Below are 16,296 nucleotides of genomic sequence, written 5' to 3'. Positions count from 1 at the left end.
CTCTGTTGGTGGGGTCTGATCGCCCCCCAGTGTTTGTTTGTTTATTTGTGTTTGTTTATTTGTTTGTTTTTTAAATAAAAAGTGTGTTTTTTTTCCCTGTTGTATACCCGCCTCCCTCCCTCCCCCCCGCCGGTCAATCCCTGTGATCAGCTGTCATAGGCTTCAGCCTATGACAGCCGATCACCTCTGTGGCTCAGGAGGGGACAACCATGTCACACGGCTGTCTCCAGTACAGCGCTGCTGCTGATCGCAGCGCTGTACGGGTAATTAGACGGCGATTACGCCGTCTAACAGTCTCCCGCTCGGAGACTGAAGAGGGGGCGGAGCTCCGCCCTCCGAGAATGAGATGCGCGCGCAGCGTGCGCGCGATCTCATTCAAAACAGAGCCCCAGGACTTTACGCCAATCGGCGTTAGGCGGTCCTGGGGCTGCCGCCGCGGCCACGCCCATCGGCGTGACGCGGTCGGCAAAAGGTTAAGTGAACAGTCAGTTAGCCACCTCCACCCAAGAAAATGGGTAACAGGGATCTTATAGCAGACCCCTTACCTATTTTCCATTAGTCTGTAAGTCAATAAACTAAATAGGGATTTTAATCATTTATTTTTTTCTTAATGTTGATCGATGTATTTGGGAGTTTTCTGAGGGAACTCGATTTGACCCTCCATTCAAATGTTGCTAGAAGTCTTTTTCTAAGTTGTTAGAAGTTTGTGTTGAAAACAAGTACAACATGTGTTTTCGAGAATTACATTTGAATGCAAATAGGAATGGAAAAACAATTTTAACAGCATTAAAATACAATAAGATGAGTGCAGCAGTAGTACTTTATAACAAGTTTTAGGCAAAAGTGATATGCCACTTAAAAAATTAAAACGATTCTCCAATTACAACATGATCTGCATGGCAGTAAGTATACAGATGATGTGCTCTGATTTTCCAGTGGCGTGACTTAGGCAGCATTATAGCTAGAGGATCATAATATGGTCACCTCTATAACTCTTCAATGACCTAATTTGGGATTGTGCCTAGAAACTGGCAAAATGGTTTATTCTGTTAGATGTTGCTTGCGCACTGAAATAGTAAAGTCTAGTACAAATATTACCACCTTGACCAAACACGCAATGCAGCGTAGTCCGCAATCTCAAAGAAGGACGTCACAATGACCGTTTGCCTTCTGAACAATATGTTTGTCTTGTGTGGAAGTTTGAGTGCTGCAATTTGCGGTGCTTATACGCTGTAGGTAGATAAGACCTCAGTGTTTATCCAGGTTGCTTAGTGACTGAGCAGTCACCGGTAGCAAACAAGTAATATTTCTCAGTAATTGAAAGGCAAACAAAGGAACAAGTGCATGTTATAGTACAAGTGGTGTGCCATTCATCTGGCTTGTCTGAACTGTCTCATACACACATTCCTTAGAAAGAAAACAAAAAAAAGATATAAAATTATTTACCTTAATTATTATTGTAAGTACAACGGATAAACACCTTTATTAAAGTAGCTTATGGCTGTAAAATATTAGATATGCAATGTCCAGTAGTGACACCAGAACTATGATGTTATATAATGCCACTTAAAGGGAACCTAAACTGAGAGGGATATGGATGTTTCCTTTAAACAATACCGGTTGCCTGGCAGTCCTGCTGATCTCTTTAGCTGCAGTAGTGGCTGAATCACAGACCTGGAACAAGCAAGGAGCTAATCCAGTCTGACTTCAGTCAGAGCACCTGATCTGCATGCTTGTTGAGGGGCTGTGACTGAAAGTATCAGAGACACAGGATCAGCAGGAAAATCAGGCAACCGGTATTTTTTTAAAAGGAAAAATCCATATTCTTCTCAGTTTAGGTTCCTTTTAAGTTGCCCATACACTTATAGATTTTCACTGTCACGGACAGAAGATCTCAATCAATCAACCCCACCCACACTGCAGGTCACACTCTCGACCTTATACTCAGTAAATCCACCACCATTACAGACCTTGACATCACTCCCTTCCCACCCTCAGACCACCACCTTCTCACCTTCAACCTCCTCACAGAAGGCAGCTCCCATCCACCCACCCACCTGGCCAATGGCAGCGAGACCTACGTCAGCTCAACCCTAGTGTCCTAAAACACCCCTTACATGCCCTCTCCTCCTTTCTCCCCATACAAACCTGTCCTAATCTTGCTGCAGCTCAGTATCATTAAACCCTCTCATCGGCCCTAGAGGAAGCTGCTTCCCCAATATTCTGCTACAACCGCCCCACTAACCCCCAGCTCTAGCGTTCGCTAGAGCTGGGGATTAGTGGAGCGGTTGTAGCACCCATACTCACACAACCTCCAGAGGGTAACACGTGCTACTGAACGGAAATGGAGGAAAACTCCACCAGGATCTCCTACAGTACAAAGCTAACCTGCTGCATTTCCACACTGCCCTTGCTGATGCAAAGCAGGAATACTTCTCCAAGCTCATCAAAGCACAAGCTTCCAACCCCCGGCGTCTCTTTGCCACTTTTAATTCCCTGCTTAAACCCACCCCCCACCCTCCATTTCCTCCCTCTCTGCCATGGATTTAGCCACCCACTTCACGAACAAAATCGTCTCCAATTGTCACAAAATATCCAGCCTTCAATCCTCACCTCCCACCCCCTCCCATCCAGCTCCTCCTCCACCCGATCCTCCCCTCACCTCCTTCACTCCTACTACCATTGAGGAAGTCAACCACCTACTGCAGACTTCACATACCACTACCTCCCCCCCTTGACCCCATCCCTTCTGACTTACTCCATCCTCACTTCCCGGATTTGGCCCCAGTCCTCACTGCTCTGTTTAAAGAGAGTCTGCAGCCATAATAAAAATGGCTTTTTATCTTATATTCAGCACGGGTATGTTTGCCCCTGCTAAAACGCCGCTATCCCGCGACATAACGAGGGGTTTTTACCCCCCAAATCCCCCCTGCAAAATCCACAACTTTCTTGGTCGTGGATTTTGCTGCCCCTGTGTGCTTCCGTGTGAGGCAGGACTATGAGCTGCAGCCCTGCCTCACACGCGTCTGTCAGCGGCGGATCTCCGCCTCTCCCCTGCCCCTCTCAGCGAAGGCAGACTGAGAGGGGCGGGGGAGAGGCGAAGATCGACCGCTGATAGACGTGTGTGAGGCAGGGCTGCAGCTCATAGCCCTGCCTCACACAGAATCGCTCCCCGGAGGTACCAGGGGGGATTTGGGGGGTAAAGACCGCTCATTGTGCCGCGGGATAGCGGTGTTGCCCCTGCTGAATATAAGGTAAAAAGCCATTTTTATTATGGCTTCAGACTCTCTTTAACCTCCCCCTATCCACAGGCACCTTCCCCTAAGACTTCAAGCAGGTCACTGCACTACCCCTGCTCAAGAAACCCTCTCCACCTCTCACTACCCTCCAACTACCACCCTATCTCCCTCCTTCCCTTTGCCTCAAAACTCCTTGATCCTGATCCAGGACCTCAATGCCAACTCCCTGCTAGAGCTGCTGCGATCTGGATTTTGGCCTGCCCACTCAACCAAAACAGCTCTCACCAAGGTGGTCAATGACCTTGCCTTAGCTAAAGCTGAAGGCAAATACTTCATTCTCCTCCTCCTTGACCTTTCAACAGCTTTTGACGCAGTGGACCATCCCCTACTCCTCCAGTCCATGGGCATTCATAACCTCGCCCTGGCTTGGCTCTCATTATACCTCTTCAACCGCACCTTCACAACCTCCTTAAATAAGTCCTCATCCACCCCCAAACACTTCTCTGTAGGAGTCCCCAAAGACTCGGTCCTTGGCCCCCTATTGTTCTCCCTATACACATCCTCCATTGGCAAGGTTATCTCCTCCATGGGTTTTAACTATCATCTGTATGCAGATGACACCCAGATCTACCTCCACACCACTGATCTATGCACCACTACCATGGACAAGGTCTCCTCCATCAGCCATCTCCTCCTGGATGTCCACTAGGTTCCTGAAACTAAACTTGGACAAAACTGAGTTCCTGATCTTCCCACCCCGGCCATCCCTGACCCTCTCAGATGTGAATGTCACACAATCATTCGCCCTACCTCTCAAACCCGTTGTCTGGGTGTCACTCTGGACTCCGCACTCTCCTTCACCCCTCACATCCAAAACCTCACAAAGTAATGCAACTTCCACCTCCATAACATCTGCAAGATCTGCCCTTTCCTGACCTCTGTCACCCCCAAACTCCTCATCCATGCCCTCATAATTTCCCACCTTGACTACTGCTGCAACACCCTTTTGTCTGGTCTCCCTATGACCTGAATTGCCCTGCTGTAGTCCATCATGAATGCGGCAGCCAGAATTATCCACCCCTCCCATTGCTCCACCACGATGGCTCCCCTCTGTGACTCCCTCCACTGGCTCCATTTTCAGTTCAGAATCAGATTCAAGATACTGTGTCTGGCCTATAAATCTGTCCACAAAACCTGCCCAACCTACATTTCCAATCTTGCCCAGAGGTACACACTTAGCCGCTCACTCTGCTCCTCTAATGAACTTTGCCTGACTATCCCCGGATCACCCAATCCCATGCACGCCTACAGGACTTCTCAAGAGCTGCTCCAACTATGGAATTCCCTACCTCCCCCATTAGGTTTTCCCCCACCTTCAACATTTTCAAGAAGGCCCTTAAAACTCACCTTTTCACTCTGGCCTACCCCCCCCCCCCCCCACACACACACACACACACTAGTGCTCTAAACCCGCAGCTGAACTCTCGTCCCCTATCTTTCGTGTCCCTACCTCTCCCTCTGGATTGTAAGCCTTTCGGGCATGGTCCTCCTCATGTCTCCTACCTATTCATGCACCTCCATTACCGTACACCCATCCTATGGATCTGAGTGCACTCTTGAGAGAACTCGATTTGCCTAATCTCCATGCTCCCATCCAGTGACTGACTAGGCATTACCTTGTACTCATACTGTGCTGTGTGATCTGGTTTTCATGTATTCCTGTATTGTCATATTGCTGTATGTCACCCCTAAATATTGTCTGTAACCTAAACTAATGTCCAGCGCTGCGTAATATGTTGGCAGCAGGCCAGCTCGCCTAGCAGAAAGTCAGACCAGCCAGCACAGAAGCCAGATAACTCTGATTAGTTATAATCAGATTAGGCAGTGACTCTGATTAGGCAGGGACATTGCCTATTTGCTACATTTTTTTTTATTAAGGGAGGGGGCTTCATTCAACATTTTGCTGGGCAGGCCTACTTAGACCGTTGTTAAGTTCATGTAAATTCGGCTCCACCCATGACCACACCCACATTCTGGTGCATGGCCACACCCATTTTCCATCTGGAGCGCCCAAAAAGTGCCCCGGATCTTTTAGGATCCTAGCAACGCACAGTAATCCCAAGATTGCTTCTGACTTTGCAGACCTGATCACTTGTCATCACCCATCACCCCTTTTTCTCATTTTTGTTAATCTACTGGTAGTCATTTACAATGTCTCAATATCACCACCACTGTGTCCAATAATATGTATGATATCATTAAGGTGTGCAGTATTACTTCCCTATGGACTAGGGACAGTCAATGTGGGAGGTAATGCAGAGGAGGTGTATAGGGGGGTTGGGATCATCTACAATTAGTTGCATCATTCGCATCTAAAGCAGTTGATTTTTTATATTTGTGTTCCTTTGTGTTATAAATTGATCTCCATTTTTTCTTCTTGCTATCTTCTTATTTTCTTCTTTAGGGAAGGTAATTAAAATTACAAATTGTCATTCCCTTGATGACAACTGCCTGCTAAACATAGGACTTCATCACCCCGAGTCATTGTCATTACATCGCTGCCATGATGATAACCAGAGCATAACACAAGATGGTCTTGGGAAAGTCTTTCAGCATTGCAAGGCTTCGCTCACAGTAAGATTACTAAACATGTGCATGTTTCTCATTGAAAGTAAGCTTTGACCCCTACACAAATGTCAGTGTGAGATAAAAGCACACCAAACCAATTTCACTTTGACCCTGAAGGTATGCATAAACATACAGATTGCTACCCAATGTGGCAAACAGAGGAATCTGGTCAGAGAGAGGGATCGAATCCCCTCATACACAGCACAGATTTTCATTTTCACCATGAAATCAACTGAAAATCTATCAAACTACAGTATTTCAATGTTCAGTACAGTGCAATGCTATGGGGAGTCAATCTACTCCTGTTTTCTTGGATCCCAGCCAATGTGGCCTCTGTAGACCATCGGCTGATTAAACCCTCTATACGCATAATACTTCAAACAATAAAAGAATGGTATAAGCAGGGGGACTCTCTGCTCTGACCTCACTGGGCCATAATCCAGACTTCCCACCAGCACAGTCAGAGTCTTGGTTTAGGAAAAATAATATTGAGCATTGACATTTGCTGGGAAATAAAGATTTACATATTGAAAGTTTATTAAAGGATCCAAGGAATCCCAGAAGTTATGCAGTTATACAAATGCAAAGTTATCTGAATAATATAAAAAGTAAAACGGAGGGTTTAAGGGTAACGCTAAATAAATATGAAAAATTGATACTACTACGCCAAAGATCCATTAAAGTCCCTTCATGCCTTTACAACTTATTGGGAGAGTTTGGTAAGGGTAGAAAATTAAAAAGCTCTGAAAAATGGGAAGTGGAACTTAGCTTAACAATTGACAACACTTTTTGGGCAAGAGCTTTTAAAAACATCTGGCAAATACCTATCAATCAACTCCAGTTAATTCAGTACAAGCTACTGAATAGATGGTACTTCTCCCCCGACCGGGTGGCTAGAATAAAGGGACGCCAGTCTAACGAATGTTGGAGATGTGGAGCAGATGGCCGTACTCTAACTCATAATATCTGGGCATGCCCCGAAATAAAAAATCTGTGGACTGCCATAATATCTTTCGGCAGGGATGATAATAAACCTTTTAAAGACCTGGACAGTAAAGCGGTGATTCTTGGGTTAGGGGATGAAAACGGTAGCCCCTCATTGAAACAAATAGGGGTTTTGGTGGCCAAAAGACTGATTGTGCAGAGATGGAGAGAAGTTGTTACTCCAACCTTGGAGGACTGGATTGGTGGGTTATCCTGTACCCTTGAGGACTGCACTGGACTTATAGAAGAGGGGTCATTATCTAATAAACTAAATGTAATTAGATCCTCTTGGGACAATATACTAAGCACGATTATGTGATTTGGGGAGAGATTGATAGGGGAGAATGAAAATAAACTAATGGAATGTTTGGAGTATAACGAATGGAAGAGCGAGTATGTATATTCAGTGTGTTTTTAAGTCAAATAATTATGTGAAGTAGGAGAGGCGGAGTATAGATGGTTCTAACTTAAATTGTGTATCATATGAAGCGTATTTGTAGGAGTTATCGAATAGCCTAAGACTTGTGTAATCACTAGGCTTGGGAATATTATATAGGCGGAATGGTTTATAACTTTGGTGATCATTTTCCTTTGGTTTTTTTTTTTTTTTTCCTTTGTGCTTTTTGTTGTTGTTGTTTTGCTTTTGTGCCTTACTACAACCTTCTCTTTTAAAGTTGGAGGGAGGGATGGAAGGAAGAAGAAAAATAAAGATTTCATTGATTACGTGATAAACCAACAATGATGCAAAACAATTACCCGACCCAAGAGGGCTGCGATGAAGCTTGTATTAAATAGTTGGGCATATGATACAAGAGCTGAGTTGGAAAAAAAAAAATCTACTCCCGCTTCACCGTTTTGCTGATCGACCAAAATTTTTTGCCTGGTCTGATTGTGATATTGATTATGATCACACTGCACAGCTGCAATCATAAAGGAAAAAAAAGCCATGCATGAGTGGCTCCTTATTACTACGCAGGCAAACTGTTGCTCTAGGGATCAGAGAATAAATTAAAGGACAACTGGTGCAAGAGGGATATGGAGGCTACCATATTTATTTCCTTATAAGCAGTTGTCTTGCTATTTTGCATTTAGCCATAGACACTGAACAAGCATGCAGCAGATCAGGTGTCTCTGACATTGTTGTCAGATCTGACAAGATTAGCTGCATGCTTGTTTCTGGTAGGATCCAGACACTACTGCAGCCAAAAAGATCAGCAGTGCTGCCAAGCAACTGGTTTTGTTTAAAAGGAAATAAATATGGCAGCCCCCATATGCTTCTTACTTCAGTTGTCCTTCAATGTGGCTCCTATTCTGTGCATCAATGAGGGAATGATAAAATACATTACTAGGCAGTGTATATGCCAAAAAGACTAAGCATTCCCTGTATGTGAATAAGTGTAATTAGAGCCCATAGTCAGCTTTTGAAGTTGAATGTCTGCCACTAAATTTAACAAGATTCGTACAGAACTAGTGTACATAGCCTTTGTAAAAGCAAAATTTACATTTCACCTAAAACCATTATACCAAAAGTTGCCAATCTGTTACCCCCATAGTCATTTGAGTAATATCAGCAGAGTGAAATATACCATATGTTGCATTCTTTATAAATGGCAGTTTTCACCAGAGCACCTTCCTGACCATGTTAAGAAGAAACCCTGTTAGGAGTACTTGAGGACACATCTAGGATAACCAAAGAGAGAGAGTCTTACGTATTTAAAACTGTGACCGAGAAATCCAGAACTTATTGTATGTGCCTTTCTAAAGTTTGGCAAAGTGTGCTTATGAATAATGCACCTGTCGCTTCCAAGTCTTAAGGGGATTTGGCAGGGTGCATTGTTTGCATTTGCTGTTTTCTCTGTGCAGTTAGCAGGTTAAGTGCAGCAGGACAGACGTCATTAGTGTAGTGCAGATGTAGCTGTGAGGGAATGTTTCAGGCGCAGCACTATTGTGGCCTCACCCATGACATATCCAGTGCAGTTTGAAGAGCTTTCACGTGTTTGTTTACAAAAGAAAACCACATCCTGGAACCATACCTGGCAGGCAAGAGTGTGAGATTATATAGCTTGTACTGAGAAATAGGAGAACGTCACTGTTAACTCAGATGAAATTAAGGTGATTTGTTTTATATAACTGTTGTTTATCCCTTGTCACTTGGTCAAACAGAGACTTTTCATCGTCATAGCCTCGTTTCTAATAGTGGTCATACAACAGGGGATTTGGCGGCCGATCGACCATCTGATTCAATTATTATAATCAAATCGTATGAAAATCGGTGCCATCAAGAGCATGCACAGTCAAGGATGCTGGGCTGAAATTGGTCGCCTTTATCGATTGGATCGGGTGTGCGACTGTAACAGCGTTCGATACCCGGGGGATCGCGGCGGAACCCCCAGCTCTGTCCCCCTTAGTGTGAAATATTCCCCAATAGTGCCCAGTGCATGAAAACTCTACCTGTCTGTGCTGCCGCTGGCTCTGGCTCCGCACTCTTCCTCACATGCACGTGCCCACACATGGTTGCCGGCAACCGCATGTATGTGAGGAAGAGTGCGGAGCCGGAGCCAGTGGCGGACACCGACATTTCTAAACTCCTTTAGTGCATTTATTCTGTTAATTTTTAGGATTTTGCTGACTCCATTTTACTCTATGATTCAATAGTAATTAAACCGTTTTAGGACCTAATTTTATGCATACATTAACATAAATGCCTATAAGTTATCTGACTATTACCAAATGATTCATGCCTGCTTTTCAGCTGAATCACATGAATCACATTAAACCAGCAAAAGTTAGATACTTACCTCTTCCCTCGAGCTCCTTCAGACCACCGATCCAGTGCTGTACCCTCTGGGAGTTTGCAGCTGTGCTTCTGTCTGTGAGTGCGGCCAATGCATGATGCCTTGCACCTGTGCAGCAGAACAGAGTCACTCGGTCTCAGCAGAAAAAGCCCTTGTTAAGTAGATTCCGGGGGTCCCAGTACTGGATTAGTGGGTGTGAGGGGGCCAGGTGAAGCCTTGGGATTATTCAGAGGTTTCCCTCTTCTGAGGTAATTACCCATTTGGGGCACTTTTTACCCTTCAGGTTCACTGTAACGTAAATCCGAGGCAAACTTCTGACAAAAAAAACCCCAGATACCTCCAGAGGCTTCCGTGTCCTCCTTGCCGTGTTCCTGAAATTTGCAGCCACACTCCTCTTCATGCACAAGTGGGCCATGCTCCACCCGCATGAGTACAGCTGAGCCTGCGAAGAAACATGGAGCCACTCATGCATGAACGGCTATGGCTTACAGCGCAGGCACAGTATGGCTGCACTTGTGCATGAAGAAGAGCGCAGTCACGATCAGAAATCCGGCAAGCTCTTGTTTAATTATTTTTGGGGGTCAGTATGTGGCAACAGTGGGGACCAGGAGGCCGTGGAAAGCCTCTGCAGGATCCAGAGGCTTTCCTCTACGTAGGTAAGTATGTTTTTAATTTCAATCCACCTCAGGTACACTTTAGAGGGTACCTGAAGTGACGTAACACAAAGTGGTAAACATTGGTATGTACCGACTCAATCCTACTTAGAACTAGGCTGGGTCCCTTATTTTTCACTGTAAGGGTTGGGAATCCAGGACGCTAAATGACAGTTTATCTGCTCTCTATGTGTAACATAACTCTCACTGAAAACGAATTTGATGTCGTAAAATGCTGAAAAACATAACAAACTAACATTATATATCTGACACAGTGAAAGCTTTAACCACTTAAGGACCAGAGACCACTGGTACAATAAACGGTGGAATAACGACAAATCAACGCACATACCCGCCGCAATCATCGTCCATGCCAGAACCTTAGCCACTCATTCTGCCATCTCTATGACGGCAGGGTTCCTGTGAACCGGTCGGGAGCCGCTTTCATTGGCTCTTGACCATGTCTATCAATGTAAGCCAATGGGAGTTGCTTACCTTGATAGACAGGGTCAGGAGCCAATTAAATCAGCTACTGACCCTCTCACAGGGCTCTGCCGTTATAGAGATGGCAGAGCGAGTGAGTTGTGGCTGGGAGACAGCGGCGAGATTGTTGGAAGCGATGAAAGCGGGGAGAATGCGCGGTGTCGATGAATTGAAATCTACACCCTGGCAGCCAGATAGCCACCAAACAGGGCGTAGATTTCAATTAGCGTGGTCCTTAAAGTGAACCTCCGGATTAAAAATTTACTCAGCGAGGAGAAAGCCAGCGCATACCACTAAGGCTGCATCTGAAATGACCACCAGCTCAGTGTGAAGCACCTAAATAGATTTTCTGCACACTTCACATTTAATTCAGATGCAAATCATATGCAAATCTGCTACTACTTATCATGCAAACAGGAAACTCAGGAGGAGGGGCTGGGAGCAGCTAACCTGACAGTTACATAGTTACAAAGTTAAGGAAAGGTGGGGAGAAAAGCTGCGCATCCCTAAACACATGTTGCAATTGAATGGTTAATCGCACAGGCATACACCGCCTCTGCCAGACTGAAAAATGTATGCCCTGCATCCAAGACAAGTGCTAACATTTATTAAACTAGGAGGAACTTTAGCTTCCAATATGGTTTGCATGCAAAGTATATTATACTAGACACTTGCGCCACGGTGAGGCAGACCTCCGGGCAAGTGACCTAACCTAAATTTAAAACCTTGGGAGCAGCTAAGCAAAAAAAATGTGTAACTTACATTTGGTTGAACAGCGAGGAGAACGCCAGCGCATACCACTAAGGCTGCATCTGAAATGACCACCAGCTCAGTGTGAAGCACCTAAATAGATTTTCTGCACACTTCGCATTCAATTCAGATGCAAATCATATGCAAATCTGCTACTACTTATCATGCAAACAGGAAACTGAGGAGGAGGGGCTGGGAGCAACTAACCTGACAAATGCATTTTTCAGTCTGGCAGCGGCGGTGTATGCCTGTGCGATTAACCATTCAATTGCAACATGTGTTTAGGGATGCGCAGCCTTTCTCCCTACCTTTCCTTAACTTTGTAACTATGTAACTGTCAGGTTAGCTGCGCCCCTCCTCCTGAGTTTCCTGTTTGCATGATAAGTAGTAGCAGATTTGCATATGATAATAATGTGCAGCGGAGCTGTGATTTTGTAATCTAAAGTAAACATCTCTGCAGCTTGAATCTGTTTGTGTGTTTTTTTTTAATTATAAATAAACTAGTACACCTAAGCCCATTTAAAAATGGGCTCTAGGTCTCTCTCACTGCCGCATGTCAGCGCACACGTGCACCCACTGCGCGCGCCCGCCTGCCGCGTGCACGCGCACACCCACCCGCCACCCTCCGTTCGCAACCCCTGGCCCCGTCCTCCTCCTGTTGGAGGATGACGCTGGGACAGTTAGGCTTTTATTATATAGGATAATAAAAAAAAGCCTGGGGTGTCCTCAGCTCAGCTTTAGTTACTAGCAGGCAAAACACTTCAATGCAAAGTAGAACAGGCTACAGTCAAGCAGCAGATTAGGACAGGATCATGGAGAAGAACCCCAAACTCTGTTAGTAACTTTACCACTTCAGTGCCAGCAGTCTCTGGCCCAATAAGGACCAGAGACCGCTGGTGCAACAAAACAGGTTTACCGACAACATGCTGCACAGACCCACTGCTAACACCGATTGCGTCACTCACCCGTCTCTGAAGCTTACTCGCTCAAGCTCTGTGAGCCGGTCAGGAGGCGATTTCATTGGCTCCTGACATTGTGACCAATGTCCGATTGCGCCACTCACCCGTCACTGAAGCTTACTCACTCAAGCTCTGTGAGCCGGTCAGGAGGCGATTTCATTGGCTCCTGACATTGTGACCAATGTCTGATTGCGCCACTCACCCGTCACTGAAGCTTACTCACTCAAGCTCTGTGAGCCGGTCAGGAGGCGATTTCATTGGCTCCTGACATGGTGACCAATGTGAGCCAATGAGATTGGCAAGGTCATTGTGGAATTGGAGAGAATGTCATGGTATGTACCTGTGGACAAGATTAAAAATGTAGGTTGGGCAGGTGTACAGATTTATAGGCCCGGAACAGAATCTTGAAACTGCCTCTGAAGCTGATAGGGAGCCAGTGCAGGGATTTACAGAGGGGAGCTGTGGATGCAGAGTAATGGTCACTGCAGGCGACTTCTGGCATGTAGTAGCCATTTAAAAATCCTGTGACAAATCAGACTTCATTATTCTCAAAGAAGCTAGTTCACACTACAAGCCTTATGCTGACTGGAGTGAGATTAGTTAGTATTGGGTCTAGGCTGGTCTACAGATGATAGGCTGAGGTACATACTGGTCAATAATTTGCAGACAAAAGTACATGCTTATAGGTACAAATATCTCGAAGAATAACAATGGCTGATTATTGTAGCTTTATGCAACAAGTTGCTTTATAAGGTGGGTGGAAATGACAGCTGTCTGTTGTTCTAGACCAGGGGTCAGGAACCTTTTTGGCTGAGAGAGCCATAAACGCCACTTATTTTAAAATGTAATTCTGTGAAAGCCATACAATATATTTTAAACTGGGACAGTGCACATGCGCAGCAGAGGGCTTATGTCCCTGTTGCCATGGTGATGTGTACACAGTTGATCCGCCAGGCAGCAGAAGTGTCAGACACGTCTTCAGCTTCTCTTGAGTTTCAGCAACATCAGCAATTTCCCAGACAGGAGAAATACCGACTAACAGCTTGTACAATTAGCTAGCTGACTTGGGGGTTGATTCACTTTGTAGGATGAGATCCCCGCACTTTGGCTCAATAGGCTGTCAAGTGACAGGGGAGCATGAGTAGGTTAGTAGTGCATGCTACAGCAGTAGCGTGCCTACTTTGAAACTTTTATTTGCACTAACACACTAAGCTGCCCTGCTTTAGCAGTGTAGCTTAGTGAATAAAACCCTACTGATTTGTATGTGAGCCAGATGTAGCCATCAAAAGAGCCATATATGGATCCTGAGTCATAGGTTCCCTACCCCTGTTCTAGAATAAGAATATTTAGCATATAATATTATAAAGACAAAACACAATATTGTTCTAAAATCAAATAATTGATGTTACTTTAGAAGTGATAGGCTGAAAACCTATCTCAACCCCAAGGGCTAAATGTGACAAAAATGTGAGCTAATACCAGAACCAGACAAACATCATTGCAGTGGAGGTGAAGCCATCCAGTTATAACCACCTTTACAAAGATTATTGTGAATCTGAGCATGTCAGCAAATTGTATGCAAAGCTTCATGACTGTGTGGTGTTCACTGACTTAATTCAGTTACAGTTTCTTTTGAAAATGGTGGAATATAAATAAAAAATACAATAATGATAATAATCAGGGCTGGATCTCGGGAGCCTATAAACACAGGTGTTTTGGTGCCCTAAACTGGGCCTCCACTGAATCTAAGATCCTGAAACTCCTCTGCAAGTGTACTTAATGCCGCTCCCCCCCCCCCCCCAATCCTCTGCAGCGTGTGTCCACACTCTTTATTCTGGAGCCACACTGATCTCGCCATTTTCAGACCATAGATACCACATTTCTCCCCCTTAAAATAAGACACTGTCTTATAATAATTTTTGCCCCAAATGTTGGGTCTTATTTTCAAGATCCTGTTCTGTGTCCTCCTGCCTTCCCCGCTGTGCTACCTCTTTCCTGCCAGATCCACCTCTTGTGTGCTCCTGTGTCCCCATTGTACCTTTAGTGTCCCCCTCTATACCTGTGTTCTCCTCTATCACCTAAACTCCTGCGTCCCGTGTAACCCTATGTCCTTCTGGTGTCCCCTGTGTGCTCCGATGTCCCCCTGCATCCTCCTCTTACCCCTAGTTCCATGTGGCGCTGTCCCCAGTGTCCTGCAATGTCCCCCTAATCCTCTTCTTCCCTCCTACTCCATGCTGCTGTGTCTTCAGCCTATGTGGAAGAAGTACGGCAACTGATCTCGTAGGCGGAACCATGGCTCTGTTATTGGGCCGATCACTGCACTCGCTTAGTAGCAATGAGTGCAGTGATTGGGCCCAATGACAGAGTCCTGCCTAAGAGACCATCGGCTCCAGTAGAAACACAAGTTGCCATACTTTTTACCCCTAGCTAGGGCTTGCAGCTAGGGCTTATTTTCGGGGGTAGGTCTTATATTTGGAGCATGCTTGAAATTCCCTATAGGGCTTACTTTGAGGGGATGTCTTAATTTCAGGGAAAGAGGGTAGCTGGATCGGTGGACTGGATGGGCAGTCTTATGCAGTCTACTTATCCAGCTCTCTATGCCCGGGGGAAGGTGACATCATCGCGGCTTTCCCATGGTAAGCCGTCTCTCAACATGCTTGCACCTCTAGGCTCCCCAAATGGAAGGGAGGCACAAGAAATGTCTATAAACCATAACCAAGTTCTATTCAAAAGCCAATATTGTAAGGGCTTGCTTCCACTACCTGTGCTTCTGGATCGTTTGTGCTGGCGATCGGCAAAGCTCTAGGACAGTGGAACCCTATAGGGGTGATTACACTACTGCAGTGTGATTTGTTTTCATTTCGGAAACATGGTGCTTGCAGCATTTTCCCTGCAACTGTATTTGAAGGAATGCTTAAAATTTACTTATTCCTTCAAAACTGATAAAATAAGGAGAAAATCATAAACGCTTACCAATTGAGATTTGTGGTTTGTAGTGCAAACTGGCCCTATTTAAAGAGAACCTGTACTGAGTAAAAATATTTAAAGTAAACACATGAGGTAACTTCAAATTGTAACGATCGGTGTAACACAGAGAGGATCTGATTATTGGTGATCTGCAGTATCACCAAAAATACAGATATATACCCGATTATTGATGATCTGCAGTATCTCCGATAATCAGATATATTACTAACCTCTGGACACCTGAGAGATATGAGTGTTTGGTGTAACAGTAATACTTTGAGAATAATACCAGGAGGACAGGTACAAGGCAGTAAGGAATACTGCTAGAGTAAGTACCTTTCCGCAGCCTGAGACTCTCCCGCAGGGAGGAGTCAGACTGGGAGAGGGAAGGACCAGAGCGTGAGTGACACTAATAGGAGGATGTCACTGACTGATCTGTGAACTATCTCTTAACTGGGGAGATAGCTCTCAAGGTCGGACAAGCCAGGTCGGCAACACACGGACATACAAAGTACAAAGACAGGAGGCTGATTTGGTAATCCTAAGGCAATCAGGGTTTGGCAACAGAGTATCAGATATAGCGAAGTACCAAATCAGTGAACAGAAGAGTGGTCAGGAAAGCAGAAAGTCATAACAGATAATAAACAATGCCTAGTCTTGGGTGTGAGCTCCGTGATCATCAACACCCTGGAACTAGTCTGAGGTATAACAGAACGATAACACAGATTCCTAATCTTGGGTGTGAGGTCCTTGATCATCAACACCCTGGAACTAGTCTGAAGGATAACAGAATGATAACACAGATTCCTAATCTTGGGTGTGAGGTCCTTGATCATCA

The 16,296-nt window shown here is 45.2% G+C and overlaps 1 protein-coding gene across 1 annotated transcript in view; it reads left to right on the top strand.

Moving 5' to 3' along the window:
- Window positions 1–16,296, top strand: part of LOC137518697 (uncharacterized) — a 92,465-nt gene that overhangs the window by 31,487 nt on the left and 44,682 nt on the right. Inside the window, exon 8 of the mRNA XM_068236876.1 lies at window positions 5,704–5,873. Within this exon, the coding sequence (XP_068092977.1) occupies window positions 5,704–5,873 (170 nt within the window). The remainder of the gene's footprint in view (window positions 1–5,703; window positions 5,874–16,296) is intronic.

Source organism: Hyperolius riggenbachi, chromosome 1 (assembly GCF_040937935.1).
Source record: "Hyperolius riggenbachi isolate aHypRig1 chromosome 1, aHypRig1.pri, whole genome shotgun sequence".
Lineage (NCBI taxonomy): Eukaryota > Metazoa > Chordata > Amphibia > Anura > Hyperoliidae > Hyperolius > Hyperolius riggenbachi.
The sequence above is the reverse complement of the archived record's forward strand: the minus strand, read 5'-3'. Positions and strand labels throughout refer to the sequence as shown.